Source organism: Aotus nancymaae, unplaced genomic scaffold (genome assembly GCF_030222135.1).
Source record: "Aotus nancymaae isolate 86718 unplaced genomic scaffold, 86718_ANA_hifiasm-v0.15.2.pri h1tg000083l, whole genome shotgun sequence".
In the NCBI taxonomy this organism is placed as follows: Eukaryota; Metazoa; Chordata; class Mammalia; order Primates; family Aotidae; genus Aotus; species Aotus nancymaae.
The window spans coordinates 2,001,424-2,025,987 of record NW_026988498.1 but is presented as its reverse complement, the minus strand read 5'-3'; the positions used below and the strand labels follow the sequence as shown (position 1 = coordinate 2,025,987).

The 24,564-nt window shown below is 54.0% G+C and overlaps 1 protein-coding gene across 1 annotated transcript; it reads left to right on the top strand.

Moving 5' to 3' along the window:
* Positions 1-21,207: 21,207 nt before the first annotated feature.
* CALML5 (calmodulin like 5) lies at positions 21,208-21,648 on the top strand. Its single transcript, XM_012443340.2, has one exon. The coding sequence runs from the start codon at positions 21,208-21,210 to the stop codon at positions 21,646-21,648; it is 441 nt and encodes a 146-aa protein (XP_012298763.1).
* Positions 21,649-24,564: the final 2,916 nt, after the last annotated feature.

Genomic DNA, 24,564 nt, shown 5'->3' with positions numbered 1-24,564 from the left:
TTGCCACAGCTAGCCTCCCTTTCCGTTTTCTCTGTGGTCATCACCAATGCAGTTTTTGACCATCTTGTCCAGAAGCTGCAAAGAGACAACAGAACCCAGGGCTGGGCTGCCTTAGATGGCTTTCAGTGCAGGAAAGCAAGACTCGATCGTAGTGCGTATCTCTCTCCACCTCCTCTGCTGAGCACCTCACGTATGCAGCTGCCCACCGAACACCTCCATTTGCGTGTTTAATCACCATCTCAAGCGAATGTGACCCAGCAGACTTCTTGGTCTTCATCCCTGACCCCTGCCTAGGCTTCTCATCTCATCTCTCTGTCTCTCTTTCTGAGATAGTTTGGCTCTATCGCCCAGGCTGGAGTGCAGTGGCACCATCTTGACTCACTGCAACCTCTGCCTCCTGGGCTTAAGCCATCCTCCCAACTCAGCCTCCCAAGTAGCTGGGTCTTCCCATCTCTTTTAAAAACAATTCATTCAGTTGTTCAGAACAAAACCCTAGAGTCGTATTTAATTCCTCCCTTTCTCTTGCACTTCTAAACCAATCATTCAGCTCTACTTTGAAAATGGTCCTTTGCTTATCCACTGCACCAAGCCCCCATCATCTCAAGGCAGGACTATTCCATGGCCTCATAACTGGTTTCCCTATTTGTATTATATTCACTGTGTGCCTTTTCTTACTCACAATCCTCTAATGGCCTCTCTTCGCCATCCGTGACTGTTTGCTGCCTTCCTCGCTGTGATCCCATCACTGACCCCCAAGACGATGTTCCAACCTATTTCCTGCTCCTTGAACAACACCCTTGACCTGATTCCCACATTTTGTGACTTTGCATGAGTTGTCTGTCTGCCTGGACACTCTGCGCCTAACCTTTAAGTGCTGGCCCTTTCCCGCCCCTCAGTTGAAAGTCAAATTCCATTTCCTTGTCAGGGCTTCCCTGAATATGCACTTTTAATTAACCCTCTGCTTCCTCCCATGACTTCTGTTTCACTCCCTCCTTTAGCTCCTTCCCATCTTAGTTTCACAAGAGCCAGGGCTGTTTTCGACTTCTTTCCCTGTGAGCCCCCTTAGACAGGACAGGCCCTCTGCCTCACCGACTTCACTCGGTGTTTGCCAAGTAAACAGAGCACGAGAGGATCACATTGTCATCAAAGAGCAATTGCACAAGGGCTGTTGGAACCTCACCCTTCCTTCAAGTTCTGGTTCAAAACACTCCCTGCTACGCCTCAAATGGCCTTGCCCAAGTGCCTGTTTTATTTGCCTGTGTTCTTTCTTCCCCACTGTCCTCATTTGCCATGTGGCTTGGTGGTGGCTGGAGACCTCCATGCTGGCCCTTGGGAGCAGCTGCTGAGGCTTGGCACCGGTGGACACTGACCACCACGCTTCTCCTCTGTCTGCATCTCTGCAAGAATGAGAACCTGCCCCCATACCATTTGTGCTGTGTCGGCCTCAGGAGGCATGGGCTCACGGACCCAGCTTCCTGGAAGCCCTCCGGTACGTCGCAGTGTTCACTCCCAGATCTCTGTTACGGGCACCAGCAGGGACTCCGGTGCAGGCTCCTTAGAGAGAGGCCAGGAACTGCCGAGATGATATGTGCCGGCAGGTCTCGGGGGAAGAGAGGACTTCTCTCCTTAGTAAAGAACCCGTGGAGATCGGAAAGATACTCCCGGCTTGAAGCCGAATTTGAAAGTTAGGCTGACAGCCCAACTAGGGCAGATTGGAGGAGCCAGGTGGGGAGAGGATGTGGGGGGTTCAGGAAAGAGGTGGAAGGAGGAGCCTGGAAGGGCAGCCCCGCTCCTGGAGCACGGGCAGCGGCACTTCGTCAGGACCTCGACCAACACCCACTGACGGGACAGTGTTCTTTGCATGACTCGTAGGATTACCTGAGAAACACACAAATGGAAGAATTAAAAAATGTCTGCGGGGACACCCTCCCCCGCGCCCCTGCCACCACTCCTCACAGAGCAAACTCCTTGGCTTCTTCTTGTCTCGGGCCGTCTTTTCATTTGGCCTCTTTGCCTGGCTCAACTTTGAGGTCTTTGTTCCCAGCATCAAAATTTCCTGCCAGTGACTTTCCATCACGGGCTCCCTACAAGTCTTCTGGAAATTACCAGATGTGCCTGGATTTGCAGGGGCTGCACAAGATATGTTGTGGGGCTGGGATGTTTGCAGTTCACACTCCAATGTGCAACTGCGACCAAACGGAGATGGAGGACGCGACGATGAGCTCCTGGGGATGCGGATGAACCGTGCACGAGGACGTCAATGGTATCTGTGTCCTGCCCATGGAACCGACCAGATGCTGCTGCTTCCTTTGGCACCCCAAGGCCCGGACTGATCTGACAGTAGATAGGCTTTGCTCTATGCTCCAACTCCCACTGACCGCGGGGTGAAAGCACCCTTTCTCAGTCAGCCTCACTGCTTCCCCACAGATGGAGGGATTTTCTGCAGGAAATGAGCCCTGGGCCTTCCTTTCCTACCGCCTCTTGACAGCCTCCTCCACATGTGCTGGCCCAGCTCTTTAGGTGACTTTTGGTCTGTCTCATATGACTCATCAAGATTCACGGGGGCCGGGCGCGGTGGCTCACGCCTGTAATTCCAGCACTTTGGGAGGCTGAGGTGGGTGGATCACGAGGTCAAGAGATCGAGACCATCCTGGTCAACATAGTGAAACCCCGTCTCTACTAAAAAAATACAAATAATTAGCTGGGCATGGTGACGCGTGCCTGTAATCCCAGCTACTCGGGAGGTTGAGGCAGTAGAATTGCCTGAACCCAGGAGGTGGAGGTTGCGGTGAGCCGAGATCGCGCCATTGCACTCCAGCCTGGGTAACAAGAGCGAAACTCCGTCTCAAAAAAAAAAAAAAAAGATTCACACAGGGCTGTGTCCTGGGCTGGGCCTGGAGTTGACACTCAGGGAGGAGGTCACTGTTCTGGAACAGAGCAGTGATTGGTTTAATTGAACTCTGACAGACAGATTGTCATGTAAAAAGCCGGCACGTGAGCACACTCCCCGGAGCCTGCTGCCCTGCGCGGCCTCTTGCCTGGTCATCAAGTGGAGGCAGTCCTCTTGCCTGGTCGGGGGCTCACCTGCAGCACGGATCCCCCAAGCCAAGCAATGGATTTGTGCAGAGACTGTCCAGGGCGCGTCCTCACATGAGGTCTTGCAGTTTGCACCACGTAGCCCAGGGCTACCCTGCCCTGCAAGAGCTGCCTGCTCAGCACAATCGAGTTCTATGGCTGCCTGGGCTGCGGAGGTCAGCTCCTGAGCCTCGCCGAGCACCTCCATCGATGTGCTTCGAAAAGGGCCAAGTAAGGGGCACTAACGTGGCCCGTGCTTAGTTCCTGACAGCGAGTGGGATTAAACCAGTATTAAACGCTCAGCCCTAACCAATGCAGACCAGAAATAGGTCTCAGGATAAAAGCAGTCAAATGAATAAAAATCTATTCTTGGACTTATTACTTTCCTGGGAAACAGTTATTTCTTGTGAAATATGTAGGGACTGGAACTTTCCCTGACAGCCTGCTGGGAGCTCACTCACTGGCCCCGCCTGTGCTGGGGGTGTTGGGTGGTGAGAGGTGCAGGTGAAGGGTCTGGACAGAGGCGGAGGGAGGAGAGAGGGCGGGGAGGGAGAATGGGGGTTGGTTCTGGGAGAGCTTCATTTGTATGATCCACTGACCTTTCAAACTTGATGCTTGATGTTTTGAAAAAAATGACAGAAAATATGGGCTGGGAGCAGTGGCTCATGCCTGTAATCCTAGCACTTTGGGAGGTTGACATGGGAAGATCACCTGAGGTCAGGAGTTCAAGACCTGCCTGACCAAGATGGTGAAACCCCATCTCTACTAAAAATACAAAAATTAGCTGGGCATGGTGGTGCGTGCCTATAATCCCAACTGCTCAGGAGACCAAGGCAGGAGAATTGTTTGAATCCAGGAGGCAGAGATTGCAGTGAGCCGAGATGGTGCCTCTGCACTCCAGCCTGGGTGACAGAGCGAGTCTCTGTCTCAAAAAAAAGTATGAAAAGTGTGAAGTAAGGGGGAAGTAGAGGGGCTTAGCCACATGCTACAGATCTTTTTATGCCAAGATGCATTCGACGATTAGCTAAGTAGGACGGCTTGTTACTCTAAGCCTCCACAACCAAAGGGGCAAGATAATTATCTCCAAGAGAACAAGTTGATCTTCCTTGAAGGATAAGGAGTTCCCCAAGCAGCAGGAAGAGCTTCTGTTTCGAATTCCAGCCTTTGAAGTTTCTGCTTCAGAAGAAAACCTTAGCATTTAATGCAGGAAGGCGGGCACGTGCGTGTGCATGTGTCTGTACCCACGTGTGTGGCTCAAGCAGCCCTGTGACAATGGGTCACCTGCAGGCACATGGGGGATGTGTGGGGAAGGCAGGAGGGTTTAGGGTGTGGGCTCAGGACCCTGGTGAGAGATTTGAGGCACGCAAAGGGATGTGGCAAATTGCACTCCGTTTCCTCATTCCGTCAGAGCCCGCCTTAGTTATTTACTGCTGTGGTTCTAAGCTCTGCTCTTAGAAACCCCTGGGTTCTGCAGCGGTCCTTCGAGAGGTGTGGGGGGGCGAGGGGAGGTGTGGGGGTAAGGGGAGGTGTGCGGGGGTAAGGGGAGGTGTGGGGGCGAGGGGAGGTGTGTGGGGGCGAGGGGAGGTGTGCGGGGGTGAGGGAAGGTGAGGCCACGTGCCCAGGCCACCCAGCCTCCTTCCTGTTCCCACCTCTGCTCTCAGCTGTTTCATGTGCACCATGCAATTGCAGCTGTAGTGGCTCAGGTCCTCTATGACAGCGTCCAGGTCAGAGGGTGACCAGAGTGACATGAGTTAAGGCATGAGAAGGCTCCAAAGAGTGGCCGGGCCTCTCACATCATAGGAGCGCCATAAGTAGTCACCGTTACTTTGTGTTACTAGAGATACGCTTTTCATCTGTATGCTGACTTCCATGGGCTCCACCTCTCATGACCTCAACTCACCCTAATGAGATGGGCCCCCTGCAAATACCATGGAGGGGCAGGACTTGAGCCTATGAATTTGGCGGGGACACGATTCAGTCCAAACCTCTTGGTGTTTCTTTTTTCTTTTTTTTGAGAGGGAGTCTTGCTCTGCCCACAGGCTGGAGTGCAGTGGTGTGATTTGGGCTCACTGCAACCTCTGCCTCCTGGGTTCAAGGGATTCTCCTGCCTCAGCCTCCAGAGTAGCTGGGATTACAGGTGCACACCACCACACCCAGCTAATTTTTGTATTTTTAGTAGAGATGGGGTGTCACCATGCTGACCAGGATGGTCTCGATCTCCTGACCTTGTGATCTGCCCACCTCAGCCTCCCAAAATGCTGGGATTACAGGTTTGAGCCACCGCCCCCGGCCACCTCTTGGTGTTTTTGTGTATCCATTTCTGCATGTGTAAACTGAAGAGAACAGACAGCTTCTGACCTCATCTCTAAAAAGGCGCATGGAGGAGGTGGGAAGGCCCCAGCCTGAGACTGAGCTTTGCTGCCAGCGCAAGGCTGGGTTTGCTGCTTTAGTGCGGGACGCCCTCGGAAAGGTGGCAGGTGCCCACGGTGAGGAAGGGGCAGGAGTGAGGGAGTGCATGGCCCAAGAGAACTCAGTGATGAAGGCCATTAGGGAGGAAGTGAGGGAATGGGGTATGTGAAGTGCTGAGCTTTTCCTGCCCGGTTTGGCTGAGGACACGCCATGGGTGAGTCTCTGCCACAAGGGGAGCTTGGTAATGAGGAAGGAAGAAGACACGATAGAGAACTGGAGGCAAGAAGGGAGGGAACCTAGAGGAATGGGGAGGAGAAAGGGCTTCCCTGGAGCTGCTTTTGCTTTCCCCAGATTCTCCTGCCATTCCTGGCTGCAGGGAGTCCTGAGGAATTTGATTAGGGTGGAGAATCCCGCAGAGGAAAGAAGAGAACGGATAAGAGCTCACACATGGCTTCTCGGAGGGGCTGGGGGAGCAGGGACTGTGAGGCTGCAGGTGGCAGGCCCCAGGGAAGGAAGTTCTCCAGCGGAACCTTCGTATGAATTCCACTGAGATGCGTCCAGCACAGACCCGAAGGCAGCCACGTGTGGAAATGAGGTTTCATGTGCATTTCGGATCCACAGAGAGGGTGGACTCTGTTTTGCAAAATGGACTGGTGGGTGTGGGAAGGAATGCTGGCAGAACTTTGTATTCCACTCACTTATGTATTCATTCATCCGGCCATCCATTCTTTTGTTATCATTCATCAAATTAACACACACTGCGAGTCCACTTTGTGTCAGCTTCGCTCCTGGCCCGAGACCTCAGGGTGGTTTCGGCAAAGTTCTACTGCCAAGGAGCTCACGGGGGTATTTCCTGCCAGGACCCAGACACTCTGCGTGGAGCCCAAGGAGGTTCTGAGGTTCTGAGCCTGAGGGAAGAAAGGCAGAGGCTCGGGATTTGTCCAATAACACTGCTGATGGTGAGAGATGGGGGGCGCTGATGCCCACCCTCAGCCAGATGCCTCCCTCCCACGCCGCGTGTCCTCTCCCAGACCTCAGAGCTTTGCGCCTGGTCTGAGTTCTTGGGAGAAGAGGGATTAGAAGCTGGAACAGGCATTTCTGCTAATGGGACGCAGCAGGTCAGCATTTGTGGGGGCTCTGTCACCCGGTGGGATGGCCCAGCGGGAAGCGTGGCGTGTCTCCACCGAGATCTCTACGGAGCAGCTTTGGCTCCCTGAGAAGCTGAGGTGTGAGCAGTAGCGGACTTCCCTTTGCAGACAGAAGGCTCGGGAAAGAAGACACCCTCTTCATAGGAGGTGGAAAGGAAGCTGTTTGACACGGGAAGAGCCCAGGTTTGGGGTTCAAGGTGCTGGCCACTGGGAAAAAGAGCTGCCCGAGTTGCAACACTCTGGATCCTATACGTATAAACTATACCCTGAGGAAGGGATCTCAGACGTATCGTAGGAGAACACGTTCTAGCTTGGGAAGCAAATACAACAGGACCGTGAATTCAAATATTTCAAGTGAGTTTAGAGGACTGGAGTTCTAGACGCTGCTTTGGCTGTAAATAATCACAGCCTGGAATATGCTGAAGAAAAGAAAATGGGCCGGTATCAGCGAGGACTGTGGGCAAGGAAAACCAGAGTGTGCCATGTGGCAAAGCAAGACATCTGTGTATAGTAACAGAATCAAGTCATGGATAGTAACAGAATCCAGCTGATGCGTGTGGCAGGGGCGGGGGGGATGAGGCAACTCCCACCAGAACAGAAAGATATTAACATGTAACAAAAGCGAGGCTGGAGGAAGGGGAAAAGTGGGGCTCTCTCTTTTTAAGATGCCAGAAAGTAGTCAGTCATGCTAAGAACAAAACAAACACAAACAAAAATGTGCGAAGAAAGCTCTTGAGAAGAGTAAGGCTAATGATCTTCGGGAATCGAATCATTATTTCCACATGTCAAAGAGAACACAGACAGAAAAGCACAAAGGGGAAACTTAAAGAGGGAGGGAGAAGTCAAAGCTCAAGAGATTTTCAACCTAGAGAGGCTGAGTTAGCAGGGAAGGGGGAAGCCCAAGCCAGCTTGTCACAGAATGTTCCGGAAGTTAAGATAATGATAGACTTACATAAATAGGGACTGATCAAGTGATAGCGAGCTCTTGGTGAAATTGCTTCCAAGGATTTCACAGAAGTGTATTTCATTGAAATGTACAGTAACCAAATGACTGCATTAAAATTTAAAAACTGCCAGGTGTGGTGGCTCACACCTGTAATCCCAACACTTTGGGAGGCCAAGGCAGGCGGATCACTTGAGGTCAGGAGTTCAAGACCAGCCTGACCAACATGGTGAAACCCCGCCTCTATTAAAAATACAAAAATTAGCCAGGTGTAGTGGCGCATGCCTGTAATCCCAGCTACTTGGGAGGCTGAGGCAGGAGAATTACTTGAACCTGGGAGGCAGAGGTTGTGGTGAGCAGAGATCACACCACTGCACTCTAGCCTGACTCTGTCTCAAATAAATAAAATTAAATTAAAAGAAAAACTGACTTGTAGGTGACGGGGATGGAGGCAGCAAACCACCACGACATGTGTGCGCCTATGCAACAGTCCTGCAAGGTCTGCACATGTACTCCAGAACTTAAAGCATAACAATAATAAAAGAAATCAAAAAAGGAAAAGGAAAAAACCCCTCGGCAATGAGCATAAACTCTGTCAACGATTAGTATAGGTAAATATTTGAAAAAAAGTATTAGCAATGATTATCTCCAGGGAGTGGAGAGAAAGTGTGGAAGGAATTTTTGTGTTTTATACACTTTGGAATATTTCTAAAATTTTTAAAGAAGCACGGGTTACTTTCAAACATTTTATCTTGAATAAAACACAAGGCTATAAATGCCATTATAAAAACAGCAACAAAGCTGACTGACGCAGTTGAGTGTGGTTCCACAGAACACACCAGGTGGGAGGCAGCGCCGGGCCTGGACTGCCGCCTCTCCCCAGCACAGCCGGTGCCCCCCTCCCACTCCTGGCCATCTCCACAGTCCCCTGCCCGTGCCAGGCCTGGGGGAAGCTGTGAATGTGCTTCTCCACTTGAGGGCGCGGGACAACACTGGGGCCTTGGGCTGGGCTTCTGCGCTAGAAAGCCTCGCCGTCCAGTCAGGGGCTGCTGGAGCTGAGTTTAGTCTTCCACGGCTTATGAAGGAAAGATGAAGCTATCAAATAATGAGCAGACGCTAGGGTGCCCTGGATAAGAGCCTGGGTTCTGGCATCAGGCAAACCTAGATTCGCATTTCCACCTCTTTGATGAACTGGTTTTGTGACCTCACTCAGCCTCAATTACTTCACCTGCTTACCCTTATTTTAATAAGAATAAAAGGAGAGGGAAAATGAGGCCACGCATCAAAGCCCATAGCACAGCACCTGGCACCTAGGAAGGGCACATCACCTGTCCTCCTCGGGTAGTGGGGGCAGCTGTGGCTTTGACGTGGTTCTGCCCAGTTTGGGCACTGAAGTGTGGCTGGGCTACAGTGGATGTTTGAGTTCAGGATAGAGCTGGTGGCAGCTGACTTTACTGGGCCCTGGTGGGGGGTTCTTGGAAATCCCACCGCAGAGGGTGGTGTGAACCCCAGAGCCAGGGTGCCTACAGCACAGAGCTGTGTCCAGGGGGCTTGCGGACATCACATCAGTGTCCCACCATCATGAAGAAGTTATGAACTAGTGACTTCTCATGAAAGTCAGCTTGAGGCTCCAGAGCAGCGGAGAGCAACTTCCCGAAAGAAGGAAGCAGGAAGGAGAAACAGCTCCGGGGCTGGGAAAGCCGCAGTTGGCCCCACCGGACTGTGGGAAGGAGAGGGAAGGCAAGCTGCGGCGGTGCAGAAAGGGCTGAGAGCATCTCATCCCAAGAGAGGAGGAAGGGGGAGACGTGGCCAGCCAGGTCCAGGACGTCCCAGCTCCAGGCCAGCAGCAACACCAACGCTTCTTAAATGTCACCCAGTTGAGGAGAGGGCGGGGTGGGAGTAGAGCCTGTCCTAGAAAAGAGCAAACAGAATGAAACTGGAGCTGGGGGTGAGGGCGGAGGACATCTGGGTTCATAAGAAAGCGGGATGTAGCGGCTGGGGAAGCTTTAGTGCTGGAGGAAAATGGCAAACGTATGTGTATCTTTTACACTGAAACCTCCACCCGAGAGCTGGGGGATCCAAGAGAGACCTGAAAAAATATTTGTGGAAAAGGCATAGAGTCCTTGGAAGTGGGGTTGAAAGGCGTCTGAGGCCGGGGGGATGGACCCTGGGTAATGATCGGGGCAGGCGGGGAAGGAGGGGCCTGAGGAGCCGAGCACCACAGGTGGGGATCAGGAGCCTGAGGCACCGAGGAAGCGCCTGGACCCAGGGCAGCTGGTGTAGGATGAACGCCACGTGGGTCTCAGGTCTGTGTGTTGATTCCAGCCTCCCTTCCGAGGGGCGGCCCCTTCTTTTCATTCCTTGGCTTCCCAGCCTCTGAAACGGGGTTAACCATGACAGCTGTCCTGGGCCTGGCTGCAGACACGGGAGGAGAGGGTCACTGATGAATGACTGACTGGTGAGCACGTCCACGCGAGAGGAGGGCACGTTGACCTGGAAGCACATTTTCCCTCAACCCACTCACTGCACTCAGAAAATCCCAGGACCAAAGACAGGGCCGAAGCTTTCCACAGGCCACTGGCGCTGAGCTCTGGCACATGCAGAAGCGGAGTCAGGCGGCCGGGAGGAGGAGCAGGGCTGGGACTCCTGCCCCGGGAGCCCTGGTCTGCCCGCTGCACTCTCCTGCTTCTGAGCCCAGAGCCCCGCACCTGCCGATCGGTCCAAGTGCTTGGACCCTGCAAGGCTGAGCGTAGGGTGAAGCGCGGCTCTGCCAGGAGTGCCGTGAGGTTTCTCAGTCAGTGGACCTGACTCCCCAAAGCGTTGTCTGTGACCAACCAATTCAAGGGTGGCAGGGAGAACAGCCGTGCCTTGCAGCTGGACCTCAGCCTGGTAGGTGGGGGAGATGGACAGGTACACAGGCACCCCTCGGGAGGTCAGGGGCAAAGTGCAGTGGGCGAAGGAGGGCAGTGGTGGCCCGCGGGGGGCAGAGCTGCTTTAGGGGGCTGCTTGCGTCTGGATGGCCTGAGAAGGGTGTGGTGCGGGTTCCTGGGAGGAGAGGGTGCAATGTGGGAAGACCCAAAGACGGAGGCTGGGTGGGACGGCAGCAGGGTGGTTTTGGGAGGGGGATCTTCCGGCCCTCAGTCCCCCCGGGCCATTGCAGGCTTCACCTCAGCCAGTGGCCTCTCGTGGGACCCAACTTCATCTCCACCCTAGACATAGGGCCAGACGTGCTGGTAACTGGGTGTCCGTCTCTGGGGTCTCTGGGCTCCCCTCCAAGGAGCCCGTAAGGACAGGGCTCTCCTGTCCTCTTCTCCCGCTTCCTTCTCTAGGGCAGCCCTGCTCTCCTCCCAGGATGCAGCCCCGCCCAGGGTGCCCTGCAGCTGACCTTGGTGCCCGGACCTGCTCTGGCTTGGAGGGGACACTTGGCCATTCCTGCAGACACGCTGGCTCCTGCAGAACAGGTTTCCTGTGGCAAGAACTCCCGAGAGGTGGGGAGCGGCCAACCCTCCCCTGGAACTACACGAGGACCCTCCTACCGAGGGGACTGGGCCTGTGGGGTCAGCAGGAGTGGGGCATGGCCTCTGGGCTGCTGTTGGGCTGGAGGGAGGAGGTGGCTCTCCCAGGCTCTCCGTTCCCGCTGAGTCAGAGCCAGTGTCCTTCTTGTCCCTGCCAGGCCCATGTGCCCAACGGCAAGTGCAGAGGAGAGCAAGTGCTAGGGGCAGAGGTCACCGTCTGGCTCGCCCTGTCCTCCACAGAGGGCCCTATGGTCCTGCAAGATGCCTGCCTCCTTTCCTCTCTGACCACATGCCCACATCTCTCTTGCTTTCCTGGTCCGTGTTGGACCCCGGGGCCGTTGTCTACTTGTGTGGCTCCATGGGGTGTGAAGAGCCACGGTGTGGAGGTATTGCATCCTGAGAGCCTCTGAGTGGCCACCCACTCACTGGGCGGGCCACTGGCCGAGCACCCACAGCTCCTGGTGGGAGGTGGGGTCTCAAGAAGGTGGAACTCACAATGCGGAGGGAAGACCAGCCCCTTGCCTTTGTAGGGTGCTTTGCAGGCTACAGGCACCTTCCCTTTTGCTTCTTGCAGCAGCCCCATAGCGGGAAGGGGTAGGGCTTCCTAACCTCTCTACGGTGGATGCAGCCAGAGCTCCTAAGCCCAGGGCCTCCTTGTCTCCAGCTCTCCCTGGGATGGGCCTTACTCGGGAGCCTGAGGTGGGAGGATTGTTTGAACACGGGAGGTGGAGGTTGCAGCGAGCCAAGGTCACGCCACTGCATTCCAGCCTGGGTGACAGATCGAGACACTGTCTCAAAAAAGAAAAAAAGAAAAAGAAATAGGAGATACTTAGCAAAACAAAGATCCTTTAAAAATGTTTCATCCAGTTTCTTGTACACACGCACGCCCCCACACCCCCCCACACACCCCCACACCCCCACACAGCCCCCACACACCCCCACACCCCCCACACCCCTCACACATCCCCACACACCCTCACACACCCCCACACCCCCACACACCCCCACACAGCCCCACACACCCCCACACACCCCCCACACCCCCACACACCCCCCACACCCCCACACGGCCCCACACACCCCCTCACACCCCCTCACACCCCCACACACCCCCACAATGACCGTATCATTCAGCCTTTTTCATCTTTTCAGCCCTTTTCTGCCTATCGGTATCTCTGCAACCTGTATTAACAGCCTAGATTTTCGTTCACACGTGTAAAATCCTGTTATTAGTTGTAATGACACATCGCCAGGTTACTAAGAATAAAGCTGTCAAATTGACCTTTTCACCAGCAATGTGGAAGGATAACAATTTCTTCATATCTTCTCTAGCAGTAGGGACTTTAATTAATTTGATTTTTGCCAGCTGGATTGGGCATGAAATGATGCCGCATTATTATTTCAGTTTGCACTTCCTCCTCCGCTGCCGAAGTTCAGCGTCTTTTGCTGTTACTTGGCCGTTGGAATTTGCTTTTCTGTGAATTGGCTGCTTACATCCTTGGCTCATTTTCCTATTGAATTGTTATTGTTGTAGTTTCAACAATCTTAAAGCTCTTTGTATATTAAATCATTTGTATATTTATCATCTCCCCCAAGATCTATCATTTTTATCTATAGGCTTTTTTTTTTTTTTTTGCTGCTTACACAAAAGGTTTTACCTTTTTATAGGTACTCAAATATACCTACCTTTTCTTTGATAACTTCTGGGTTTCCAGAATTATTTAAACATATTCCTCTCTCACCTCTCACTTGGTGCATCCATCTACTTGCATTTAGCTGTTTAGGTCTAAGGGTTTTTGTACGTGTGTGTGATAGCAGTGAACAGGATCACGACTATCCCTGATCTTGTCCAGCATTCAGGCTCCTGGCAATCTTCACGCTTCAGAATATGGTTCTGAATCCTGAAACACGTCGGCAGTCCTGAGCACCACCCTCAGAACGATTGCTTTCTTAGTGTTATTCCACGAACGCTGCCGATTTACAAGCTTGGTTAATTTCTTCTTTTTCCTGACAACTTTGAGTTCTGTCTTAAAAGTTCTGCAATAGTAGCTGTGAAATGAAGGGGCGCGCAGGACATGCTGAGAAGACCCGTGGGAGAGGGAGAGGAAGAAGGACATACCCCACGACAGCTGGTGGGAAGGATCACCTGGGAGATCACCGCCAACCGGGACTGTCTCACGTATGGCAGACCCCATGCAAACCTCTGCGCAGTGAATAGAGGGTCCTGTGTATCCATTTAAACCACTGCGATTATACTCCATCTAATTTGTTTACGATGATGGGGAAGAAAACATGTAATCCACCTTAGATTTCCAACACGGTCCAAGTTGAAATGTTTCAGTTCTTGGGTAAGTACCTCTCTCAAGAACCAGGGCTGGAGGGGTGGGGACCGATGAGCAGGCTCTGGTCTGGGACACAGAACCAGGTGTGTCCTGCCAGGTTAGCAGGTGTGTCATTGATGGGTCAGAGTCTGGGGGAGGACTCCACTTACCAACTAACGCAGCAAGTCTAGACAGATTGCGGGCACCGTATAAATAGCAACCCACGCCAGCTCCAGAGCCTCTCTTCACCCGAGAATGCACAAGCATCCTCCCAGGAGAGGGAAGGGGGGCTCTGCCCTTTGCCTGGGGGACACCCTGGTGTGACTTCAGGTTGTTGTAGCCGAAGAATCACACTGTTGATTGGACAGGGACTGGAACGGAGCTGTCTACCCTCTGAGCCCTCACCCTGTGATTATTTCCTGTAGAATTATGTGCCTCTGTCAAGCGTGTTCCACACACATGGTCTATATGGCAGATGCCAGGAGTGCAGTGGACAGCAAGGCCGATGCTGTCCATGGCATCAGTGAAATCAGCTGTTTCTTCATTCAGCTGAAGCCCTGAGAACTTAGAATTGGCACCTGGGTATGCAGTGAGGGTACGTCTGCTTTGGCCAGGAAGCAGCCTGGCAGAGCACCCAACAGTGAGCAGGTGTGGGCGGGCGTGCAGGAGAGTCGGGCAGCTCCTGCCTACTGAGTGCTTGCTCTCACCAGGTGCTGGGCAGAGGCTTTCTTGCAGGGCCTTGACCCTCTCAAGGCTACTATAAGGCAGGTGCTGGTACCATCTTCTTCACCAGGAAGCACGCAGCATTTAGGGGTGGAGCAGCTCACCCAGGCCGCACAGGTAGCAAAGTGCAGAAGCCAGGAGCTGACCCCAGTGATTTGACCACATGCCAGGAGCTGACCCCAGTGATATGACCACACGCTGTTGGGAAGATGTGTGGTGTGTAGGGAGGTGCGTGGTGTGTAGGGAGGTGCGAGGTGTGTAGGGGAGGAGCGTGGTGTGTGGGGAGGTGCGTGGTGTGTAGGGGAGGTGTGTGGTGTGTGGGGAGGTGTGTGGTTCGTGGGAAGGTATGTGGTTCATAGGGAGCTGTGTGGTGTGTAGGGAGGTGTGTGGTGTGTAGGGAGGTGTGTTGTGTGTAGGGAGGTGTGTAGTGTGTAGGGGAGGTGTGTGGTGTGTAGGGGAGGTGTGTGGTGTGTAGGGAGGTGTGTAGTATGTAGGGAGGAGTGCTGTGTGTAGGGAGGTGTGTAGTGTGTAGGGGAGGTGTGTGGTGTGTAGGGAGGTGTGTAGTATGTGGGGAGGTGTATGGCATGTAGGGAGGGTGTGTAGTGTGTAGGGAGGTGTGCAGTGTGTAGAGGAGGTGTGTGGTGTGTAGGAAGGTGTGTAGTATGTGGGGAGGTGTGTAGTGTGTAGGGAGGGTGTGTAGTGTGTAGGGGAGGTGTGTGGTGTGTAGGGAGGTGTGTAGTATGTAGGGAGGTGTGTGGTGTGTAGGGAGGTGTGTGGTATGTGGGGAGGTGTGTAGTGTGTGGGGAGGTGTGTGGTGTGTGGGGAGGTGTGTGGTATGTAGGGAGGGTGTGTGGTGTGTAGGGAGGTGTGTAGTGTGTAGGGAGGTGTGTGGTGTGTAGGGAGGTGTGTGGTATGTGGGGAAGTGTGTAGTGTGTGGGGAGGTGTGTGGTGTGTGGGGAGGTGTGTGGTATGTAGGGAGGGTGTGTGGTGTGTAGGGAGGTGTGTAGTGTGTAGGGAGGTGTGTAGTGTGTAGGGAGGGTGTGTAGTGTGTAGGGGAGGTGTGTGGTGTGTAGGGAGGTGTGTAGTGTGTAGGGAGGTGTGTTGTGTGTAGGGGAGGTGTGTGGTGTGTGGGGAGGTGTGTGGTTCATGGGAAGGTATGTGGTTCATAGGGAGCTGTGTGGTGTGTAGGGCAGGTGTGTGGTGTGTAGGGAGGTGCGTGGTGTGTAGGGAGGTGTGTGGTGTGTAGGGAGGTGTGTAGTATGTAGGGAGGTGTGCTGTGTGTAGGGAGGTGTGTAGTGTGTAGGGGAGGTGTGTGGTGTGTAGGGAGGTGTGTAGTATGTGGGGAGGTGTATGGCATGTAGGGAGGGTGTGTAGTGTGTAGGGAGGTGTGTGGTGTGTAGGGAGGGTGTGTAGTGTGTAGGGAGGTGTGTAGTATGTGGGGAGGTGTATGGCATGTAGGGAGGGTGTGTAGTGTGTAGGGAGGTGTGCAGTGTGTAGAGGAGGTGTGTGGTGTGTAGGAAGGTGTGTAGTATGTGGGGAGGTGTGTAGTGTGTAGGGAGGTGTGTAGTGTGTAGGGAGGTGTGGTGTGTAGTGAGGTGTGTAGCGTGTATGGAGGGTGTGTAGTGTGTAGGGGATGTGTGTAGTGTGTAGGGGAGGTGTGTGGTGTGTAGGAAGGTGTGTAGTATGTGGGGAGGTGTGTGGTGTGTAGGGAGGGTGTGTAGTGTGTAGGGGAGGTGTGTAGTGTGTAGGGGAGGTGTGTAGTATGTGGGGAGGTGTATGGCATGTAGGGAGGGTGTGTAGTGTGTAGGGAGGTGTGTGGTGTGTAGGGAGGGTGTGTAGTGTGTAGGGAGGTGTGTAGTATGTGGGGAGGTGTATGGCATGTAGGGAGGGTGTGTAGTGTGTAAGGAGGTGTGTGGTGTGTAGGGAGGGTGTGTAGTGTTTAGGGAGGTGTGTAGTATGTGGGGAGGTGTATGGCATGTAGGAAGGGTGTGTAGTGTGTAGGGAGGTGTGCAGTGTGTAGAGGAGGTGTGTGGTGTGTAGGAAGGTGTGTAGTATGTGGGGAGGTGTGTAGTGTGTAGGGAGGTGTGTAGTGTGTAGGGAGGTGTGTAGTGTGTAGAGGAGGTGTGGTGTGTAGTGAGGTGTGTAGTGTGTATGGAGGGTGTGTAGTGTGTAGGGGATGTGTGTAGTGTGTAGGGGAGGTGTGTAGTGTGTAAGGAGGTGTGTAGTATGTGGGGAGGTGTGTGGTGTGTAGGGAGGGTGTGTAGTGTGTAGGGAGGTGTGTAGTGTGTAGGGGAGGTGTGTAGTGTGTAGGGAGGTGTGTAGGATGTGGGGAGGTGTGTAGTGTGTAGGGAGGTGTGTAGTGTGTAGGGAGGATGTGTAGTGTATAGGGAGGTGTGTAGGGGAGGTGTGTGGTGTGTAGGGGAGGTGTGTGGTGTGTAGGGGAGGTGTGTGGTATGTGGGGAGGTGTGTAGTGTGTAGGGAGGTGTGTAGTGTGTAGGGGAGGTGTGTAGTGTGTATGGAGGGTGTGTAGTGTGTAGGGAGGGTGTGTGGTGTGTAGGGAGGTGTGTGGTGTGTAGGGGAGGTGTGTGGTGTGTAGGGGAGGTGTGTGGTGTGTAGGGGAGGTGTGTGGTGTTTAGGCACGTGTGTGGTGTGTAGGGAGGGTGTGTAGTGTGTAGGGAGGTGTGTAGTGTGTAGGGAGGTGTGTAGTATGTCGGGAGGTATGTAGTATGTAGGGAGGTGTGTAGTGTGTAGGGAGGGGAGGGTGTGTAGTGTGTAGGGAGGTGTGTGGTGTGTAGGAGCACCAAGGAGAGGGGGATTGGAGCCCGCTGCCTGTGAAGCCGGCACAATCACTCACCATTTCTATTGCTCATTGCTGAGGAGAATTGCAAGGGAGATGAGCTCTGTGTAGCTGGGTCCCCGGCGTTCTCTTCCACAGATCACATCCTCCACATAGCCCCTTTTCATTTCTCCAGGGCTGTCCTGTCCCTAGAGAAGGTCGGGCTGTGCACAGGTCCCAGGTGAGATCAGTTTCTGCAAACAGAAGTGTAAGAGGAGTTCCTGCTCTGGTCCAGGCTCCGAGACCTGTTTGACTGGTTTCTCTGCACTGAGGAGTTAAACCATAGTGGAAGTGCCAGAGTGTGTTTTTGTTCTTGGGGTCAGTCAGGTACGAAAGCTAGAGTTGGCCTCTCCTGAAGAAAGGACAACCACGCTACACCCTACATATCTCCTCCTAACACACACACACACACACGATGCACACTTGCAATCACATGCACACACAAACCCACGCCTACACACACATGCACCTCCCCTACACACCACGCACTCCCCTACCCACCACGCACCTACACACATACACAAAAACATGTGCACACAGCTACTGCACAAGGCAGTCCCATGACTGATGATAACTCTCCCCTTCCTGCCTTACAGAGGTTTCTATCCTTCCTACAGCAAGTGCAGATGTCTTCAATCCTCCTCAACGAGAGAGACCCCCTTTCTCCTCCAGGGTGGCAGGGATAGTTGGTGTCTCCATGAGGAGCTCAGCTGAGAGGCGAGGGAGAGGGCAGGAGAACCCACCTCCCGCACTCAATCACAAAGCACCATCTCCCTGCGACCCCTCACTTCCGTCCTCTGTGCTGATCATGACTTTCCCTTTCTTACGTGGTCCCTGTCTCCCTCTCTGTAAACCTCAGCCTCTCCCTCTGCTGCAGCTCTTCCCAGCCTTCTGCAGCTCTCTTAGACCCCTCGCACACAGTTCGGGGGCAGCCGCCACGTGAGGTCTGGCTGGGGCATCTTCCTTCCCCTCACCGCTCTGCTGGGTTTGCTTCTCTTGTGGTCCCTGGGTTGGGGGAGCTCAGTTGTGGGACATAAAGCCAGTGACTGAGCACCCCAGCTTCAGGCTCCTCGTGGGGTGGAGGACGGACAATGCCCTTGGCCCCTGCATCACACGGGGATACGCGCAGAAGGCATCACCTTGCAGTGCACCTTAGCTAGAAAGAAGGCGTTTCTCCCTCCTCAAAGCCAGGCTCGCACCCAGCTGCTGTGCTAAACCAGCCAAGGCAGAGGGGCTTGATGACAAATGCCATCTTGTCCCCTTTTGGGAGCCCCCATTTGGGCTGTGCCAGGCCCTCTGTGGTGCGGGTCACTCATGCATGGCTGTCTTTGGTGTCCCTAGCGCTGACCCCAAAGGAGGGGAGTGCAATCTTCACCCGCAGAGGCTGAGCCAAGGCAGCTGATGGCTTGCATACTGTGATGGGAGGCTGTGGGGAGGATGGAAAAAACCATCTCTGTGCTGGTACATGCTCTGAAAAGAGAATGCGTTACGGAGGAGATGACCCCGGGTTGGGAAACACCCAGCGAGAAGTCAGGGGACACTGCGAGAGAATAGTGACCATCGTCCTGTCTCGTGATGAGACAGCCTGAGGTTTTTTCTAAACAGATGCTTCTGCTCCGACTGGAACAGCCTCTGTTTGGAGCTGACACTGAAAATTCAGCAAACGCTCTGAGCCTTGACTTGAACTGAATTGAATTGACTTTTTCAGTTCAATCGAGAGAGGTAGAATCAGAAAATTGTGAGATACCCTTCAAGTAGATGTATTCCCAAGGGTTGGTTTACCTCGCACATGAACCAGCTTGTTATTGACCGTGAGGTTTATCGTAGGATAATAACATCTGCCGCAGGCTGTGTACTCAATACTGTAACCCTGCGCTATCCGATCAGATACGGTGGGTGCATCATCCTAGTTTATGGATGAGGATATTGAGACACACGTTTCCACATCACTGACGAAACTGGAAGCTCAAGTCTCCTAATATTGTTTGCAAAGTAGTGTTTAATACCTGAGAAAAATGATACGAAGTAATTATTAAGCATCTGGATTTTAATCACAGGTCCCGTCAACAAGATGAGAAGGAAAGGAAATTGCAAATACAGATTTAAGTCCTCAGGTATTCTTTAAGGAAATAAAACAAGGTGCTGGGCTGAATCCAGCTATTCAGAGTCCCAGCCTCCCCAGGCCCTCCCCAGGCAGGACGCCCCTCTGTCCTTGCCTCCAGGCTGGACCAACATTCTCCACCCCAAACCGGTTGTCAGTTTCATTGAGAAATTGGTTACTCAATATTTATTGAGGCCTCTGTATTATTCCACCACTGAGGTGAGCTAGAAAATCTTCAAGACATCTTTATAAAATGAGTTAGACAACTGGGACCCTCCTCTCTGCAGCTCTTTCTATGCTGGGTCCCCCTGAACTCCGGTGGGGTGACCCCCTCGCTTCCCTCCTCCCTACTGACCACGACCTTCCCTTTTTTCTCTGGGTCCCAGGAGCTGCTTCTCTGCAAACCTCAGCCTCTCCCTCTGTTGCAGCTCTTCCGAGCCCTTCCCACCCTCCCTCTGGCCCCTCGCACACGGCTCAGGGAGCAGCTGCCACACCAGGGGTGGCTGGGGCAGCTTCTCTCCTCTCACTGCTCTGGGTTTGCCCCTTACGTGGCCCTGGGGGACTGAGCTGTGGGTCATGGAGTGAGTGGTTGGGCACCCCAGCCTCTGGCTTCCCTTGGGGAGCGTGTGAAGCACCGAGGGGCTGGGAGGTGTTTGTCTGGCTGCACTTTAGGGGAGGAGAGTATACTTGGTCTATGTGATGGGCTGAACAGGAGGGAGGTGGGATGTATCAACTTTCTCAGGAGAATGAAGGAGTTTGTTCCCTATGTATGGGCAGGGGTTGGGGAGAAGAATAGGAATCTCTGGAGCTCAGAGGAGATGTTCTTGAGAAAGTTGTCTTGGGGACTCCAAGGCAAATGTCCCTTCACAACTGTAGGTCACATCGATGGAAGGACTTTGGGATGGTCTCCCAAAAGCTTAGCTGTTGCTCTAAGAGCTGCTCAAGGCAGTGGGCCCGGGGATTTCCTTCCAGAGAACAGAGCAGACCGAGGGCCCCAGTAGGTTCCCAGGTGGGTTTCTGTGCTTAGGGCCAACACTTAGTAAAACCACAAGGAAGGCCAAGTTCGGGGCAGCCGCCGGCTCTGCATCCTCCTGCCCCTGCCTGCACCTTTGGGGTGTGCTGGGCACTGAGGCCCCCATGTCTTGCTGCAGCAAGACTCCACCTGTAGCCGTCTGACCCCCTGTAAATGGAACAGCTGCCACTCAGTTCCCTGGAGGCAGGGAGCTGCACTGGGATCCTTGGACTTGGCAATGGAACTGAATTCTGGGAATCCCTGAGCTCGAAGGGAGTATTCTGGGGAGACTGGAAAAAAAGTATTCTGGGAAAAAAAGTTTTTCCCTCTCTTCTGAAATCACACATCATGTTCGCTTGATGACACCTCAGCACCAGCTATGGCTCTGAAGGCAGCCCTGGTCCCTTGCTTCCTTGAAGTTAAAGGCAGCTAGCCCCATCCTCTGTCTCTAGACCCTCGACTGGGAATCGGACGATGCCCACAGCTGTGCCCTGGCAGAATCAATACTACCACCCACTTCCCTTCCACCAGTCCCAGTCTCAGGGCAAGAGCTAGGCATTAGCTCCGGAGAGAGGGGTATGGAAATGCCAAATGCTGGGGCCCGCTGCACCCCTGAGGGAGATCTCTTCAAGCCCTCTCCCTCTCCAGGCTGGGCCTTTGTGAAGCTGGAGAAGCTGTCTTAAACCCCTTGGCTTGCTCAGAATCTCTGCGAATCAGCTACAGGGGACAGTGGCCCCTGGGCAGAACGTTCCTGGAGGGAGGTGGTTGCTGTCAAGGCCAGGAGGGGTTGGCAGGCTAGCCATCCCATTCCCCAACCCCATGCCAGTTCCTGGGCACCTAAGAGCCCTCCCACTCCCATTCCTGCATTTCCTGTCTGAAGCTGATCTGTCCCTCCCTGGGAGGAGGCTCTCACCCCCGGGCATTTGGAGGGTGGGGAGCCTACCTCCTCCCTTTTTTCTGATTGCAGAAAAGGAGGGGGTTCCCATGCCAAGTAGGGCTGCCTGGGACAGACACTGCCACGGATCACTGCGGCTGCCTGCACTCTGGACCACGAGCTCTGAGAGCAGCAGGTGAGGGCCGGTGGGCAGCAGCTCGGAGGCTCCGCGAGGCGCAGGGACGCAGGCATGGCTGGTGAGCTGACTTCTGAGCAGGTGGCCAAGTACAAGCAGGCCTTCTCTGCAGTCGACACAGATGGAAACGGCTCTATCAATGCCCAGGAGCTGGGCGCAGCGCTGAAGGCCCTGGGCTACAATCTCACGGAGGACCAGCTAAAGGATTTAATCACCAAATTGGACAGAGATGGTGACGGCGAAATCAGCTTCCCGGAGTTCCTGGAGGCAGTGAAGAAGTCCAAGATCGGCCTGGAGGACCTGCAGGCCGCCTTCCGTGCCTTCGACCTGGACGGCGACGGCCACATCACCGTGGACGAGCTCAAGCAGGCCATGGAGAAGCTGGGGGAGCAGCTGTCGCAGGAGGAGCTGGATGCCATGATCCACGAGGCCGATGTGGACCAGGATGGGCGTGTGAACTACGAGGAGTTCGCGAGGATGCTCTCCCAGAAGTGAGGCTCCCAGCTTCGTTCTGCCCCGCCCGGTGGCCCGCTGCCCTCCGAGCCTTTGTGGCCACCTGCTTCTGCTGCTTTTGTGCTGGGACTTTTCCAGGGAAGCCTGGTCGGTGGATGGGAAACTGCCTCCCCCTCGGAGGAAGGCTTTGCTCTCTGGGGCCTGGATGCGGTGCCCTTGGGCCGCCTGCAAGCCCCTCTCTGCTTCCAGACCTTGGGCAGAAGGTGGCCTCCTTGGGCCTGGTCCCTCTTTGCTGTGCAGTGGAATGGGGCTCCCCAGCTTGGGGCTGCCCTGAGGGTCCCTCAGCCCCGCAATGTTCTAAATAAAGGACTGCCTCGTCCCACGTGTGCTTGGGGTTTGTGGGGCGAGGCCTCCGAGGGCCCCCACCTGCTTCCAGGGCTCCTTCCAGCCCACCCCCTCCCAGCTGACCCCTCTCACCTGCAGTGGGAGAACTGCCTGGGCAGGCCCCAGGGGCAGGTCCTGCCTCCCCTGACTCGGAGCGGAGGGCAGGTGGGTAGGGGATGTGCCTCTGGCTCCAGGCTCTGCCTGAGCTGCTGGTGAGGACCTGGGCACATGTCCTACACAAACAGGAGCCCCGCGCCTCGCACAGACAGAGCCAGTCCGGCCGCCACCCTCTGCACGCAGCCTGCCTCTCTTGGGCTGCAAATAAAATACGTGTATATCTGTGTGTGCATCTGTGTGTGCATGTTTGTGTGTCTGTGTGACTCCATAGTGTGTGTCTATGTGTAAGTCTCTGTATGTTCATGTGTCTGTGTGTGCTTGTGTGCATCTGCATGTATATGTGTGCATCTGTGTGTGTCTCTGTGTCTCTGTGTGTCTGTGTGTGTTTGTATGTCTGTATTTGTGTGTTTGTGTTTGTGCCTGTGCAAGTGTGTATGTCTGTGTGGCTCTGTGTGTGTCTGTATCTGTGTGTCTATGTATGTCCGTGTGTCTGTGTGTGTTTGTGTGTGTGCCTGCATGTGTATCTGTGTGTCTATAAATGTATGTATATGTGTGTATCAATGTGTCTATGTGTCTGTGTGTCTGTGTCCGTGTGTGTCTGTGTATGACTATGTCTATGTATGACTATGTCTGTGTATGTTTGTCTCTGTGTGTCTGTGTGTGTCTGTGTGTCCGTGTCTATGTGTGCCTGTGTGTGTGTATCTGTCTATGTGTGTCTGTGTGTGCTCATCTGTGTCTGTATGTGTGCCTGTGTATGTATGTGTGTGTCTGTGTATGTGTATGTGTCTGTCTGTGTGTCTGTGTGTCTCTGTGTATCTTTGTGTGTGTCTGTGTGTGATGGTGTGTGTCTATGTGTGTCTGCCTGTCTGTGTCTGTCTGTGAGTCTGTGTGTGCATCTGTGTGTATGTGTCTGCCTATCCGTGTGTGTCTGTGAGTCTGTGTGTGTCTGTGTGTGCATCTGTGTGTGTGTCTGGTGTGTCTGTGTTTATGTGTGCCTGTGTGTGCGCCTGTGTGTGTGTCTGTGTCTGTGTGATTCTGTGTATCTTTGTGTTGTCTGTGTGTGAAGGTGTGTGTGTGTGTCTGTGAGTCTGTGTGTGTGTCTGTGTGTCTGTGTATCTTTGTGTGTCTGTGTGTATGTGTCTGTATGTGTGTGTGTGTGTGGTGTGTCTGTGAGTCTGTGTGCATCTGTCTGAGTGTGTGTCTATGTATCTGTGAGTCTGTGTGTCTCTGTATGTCTGTGTGTCTGTGTGCATGTCTCTGTGTCTGTGTGTGAAGGTGTGTGTGTCTGTGTGTGTCTGTGAGTCTGTATGTGCATCTGTCTCTGTGTGTGTATCTGTGTCTGTGTGTGTGTGTCTGTGTGTGTGCCTGTCTGTGTGTATGTCTGTGTGTCTATGTGTGTTTCTGTGTGTGTGCATCTGTGTGGGTTAGGGTTGGGGGAGGTGGGGAAATGGCAGAGCAAGGGGGAGGAGGAGGGGGGTGAGCAGGCTGGACCCTCCATCCTGGCAGCGCACAGCCCTGTGTGGACTTGGGTTGTGTTGGTGCTGTGGGGTTTAGAAATGAGACCTGGGCTCATCACAGCCCTGGGTTCCTAGGGCTCCCTTTGTCCTGGGTCTCAGATAGTCAGACCCACATGCCTCACTTGGCAGATGTGGAAAGTGAAGCCTCATGTGGGTACAAGAGCAGCCAAGGCCAACTTACGGCGGTGGTGGGTGAAATCGGGCTGGGCGGAGGTGGCAGGTCCTGGCTTCAGAGTCAGGACTCGTGACTTTCCCGCCTGAGTACTCCTTGGCACACCTGCGGGGGGCGCACACCTGTGGAGGAGCATGGTGGGCCTGTCCACTTTATCCCATCTTCAGCACAAAGCCTGGGAGCCAGGGGTGGCCCGGGGCACTGAGGCGGCACCTGGGCATTTTCAGGAGTCACCATAGTCTCTTGTGGTCACTCATGGTGACCTGTTCCTCCCAGCCCTGTGCTCGGAGCCTGGCCAGTGCCCTCCAGGCCCTTCCAGCCTCAGGGCTGAGGCCAGACCTTCCCTCCTCTGCCTGGGCTGTGGGCAGGGCACACCTGGGGCTGGGGAGAGGAGACGGGACACCCCAGTCTCCTCCCTCAGGGATCTGAACAGGAGGGACTGTGGAGGGGGGGCGAAGAGAGAAGATGAGGAGGTGAGAGCGGAATGGAGCAGAGGCAGCCTCAGACCTGCCTGGTGACCTGGCTGAGCAGGAGGCCCTGGCAAAGTCCATGCCCATCCTGGCCGCACATGGGCTTCTCCAGGAAAGCGCCATCCTCTTAGGAATTCGGTCACTGAAGTCTCATTTCTGAAGTGGTGATTCCTCAGTGCCAAGCTGGTCAAGAGGCGGTTTCCCAGGGTCTGTGGAGAAAAATAAAATAAAATAACAAAAGAAAAATAAAGCCTTTGTGTTCACTTTGTTTTTTTTTAAATGGAGTCTGGTTCTGTCA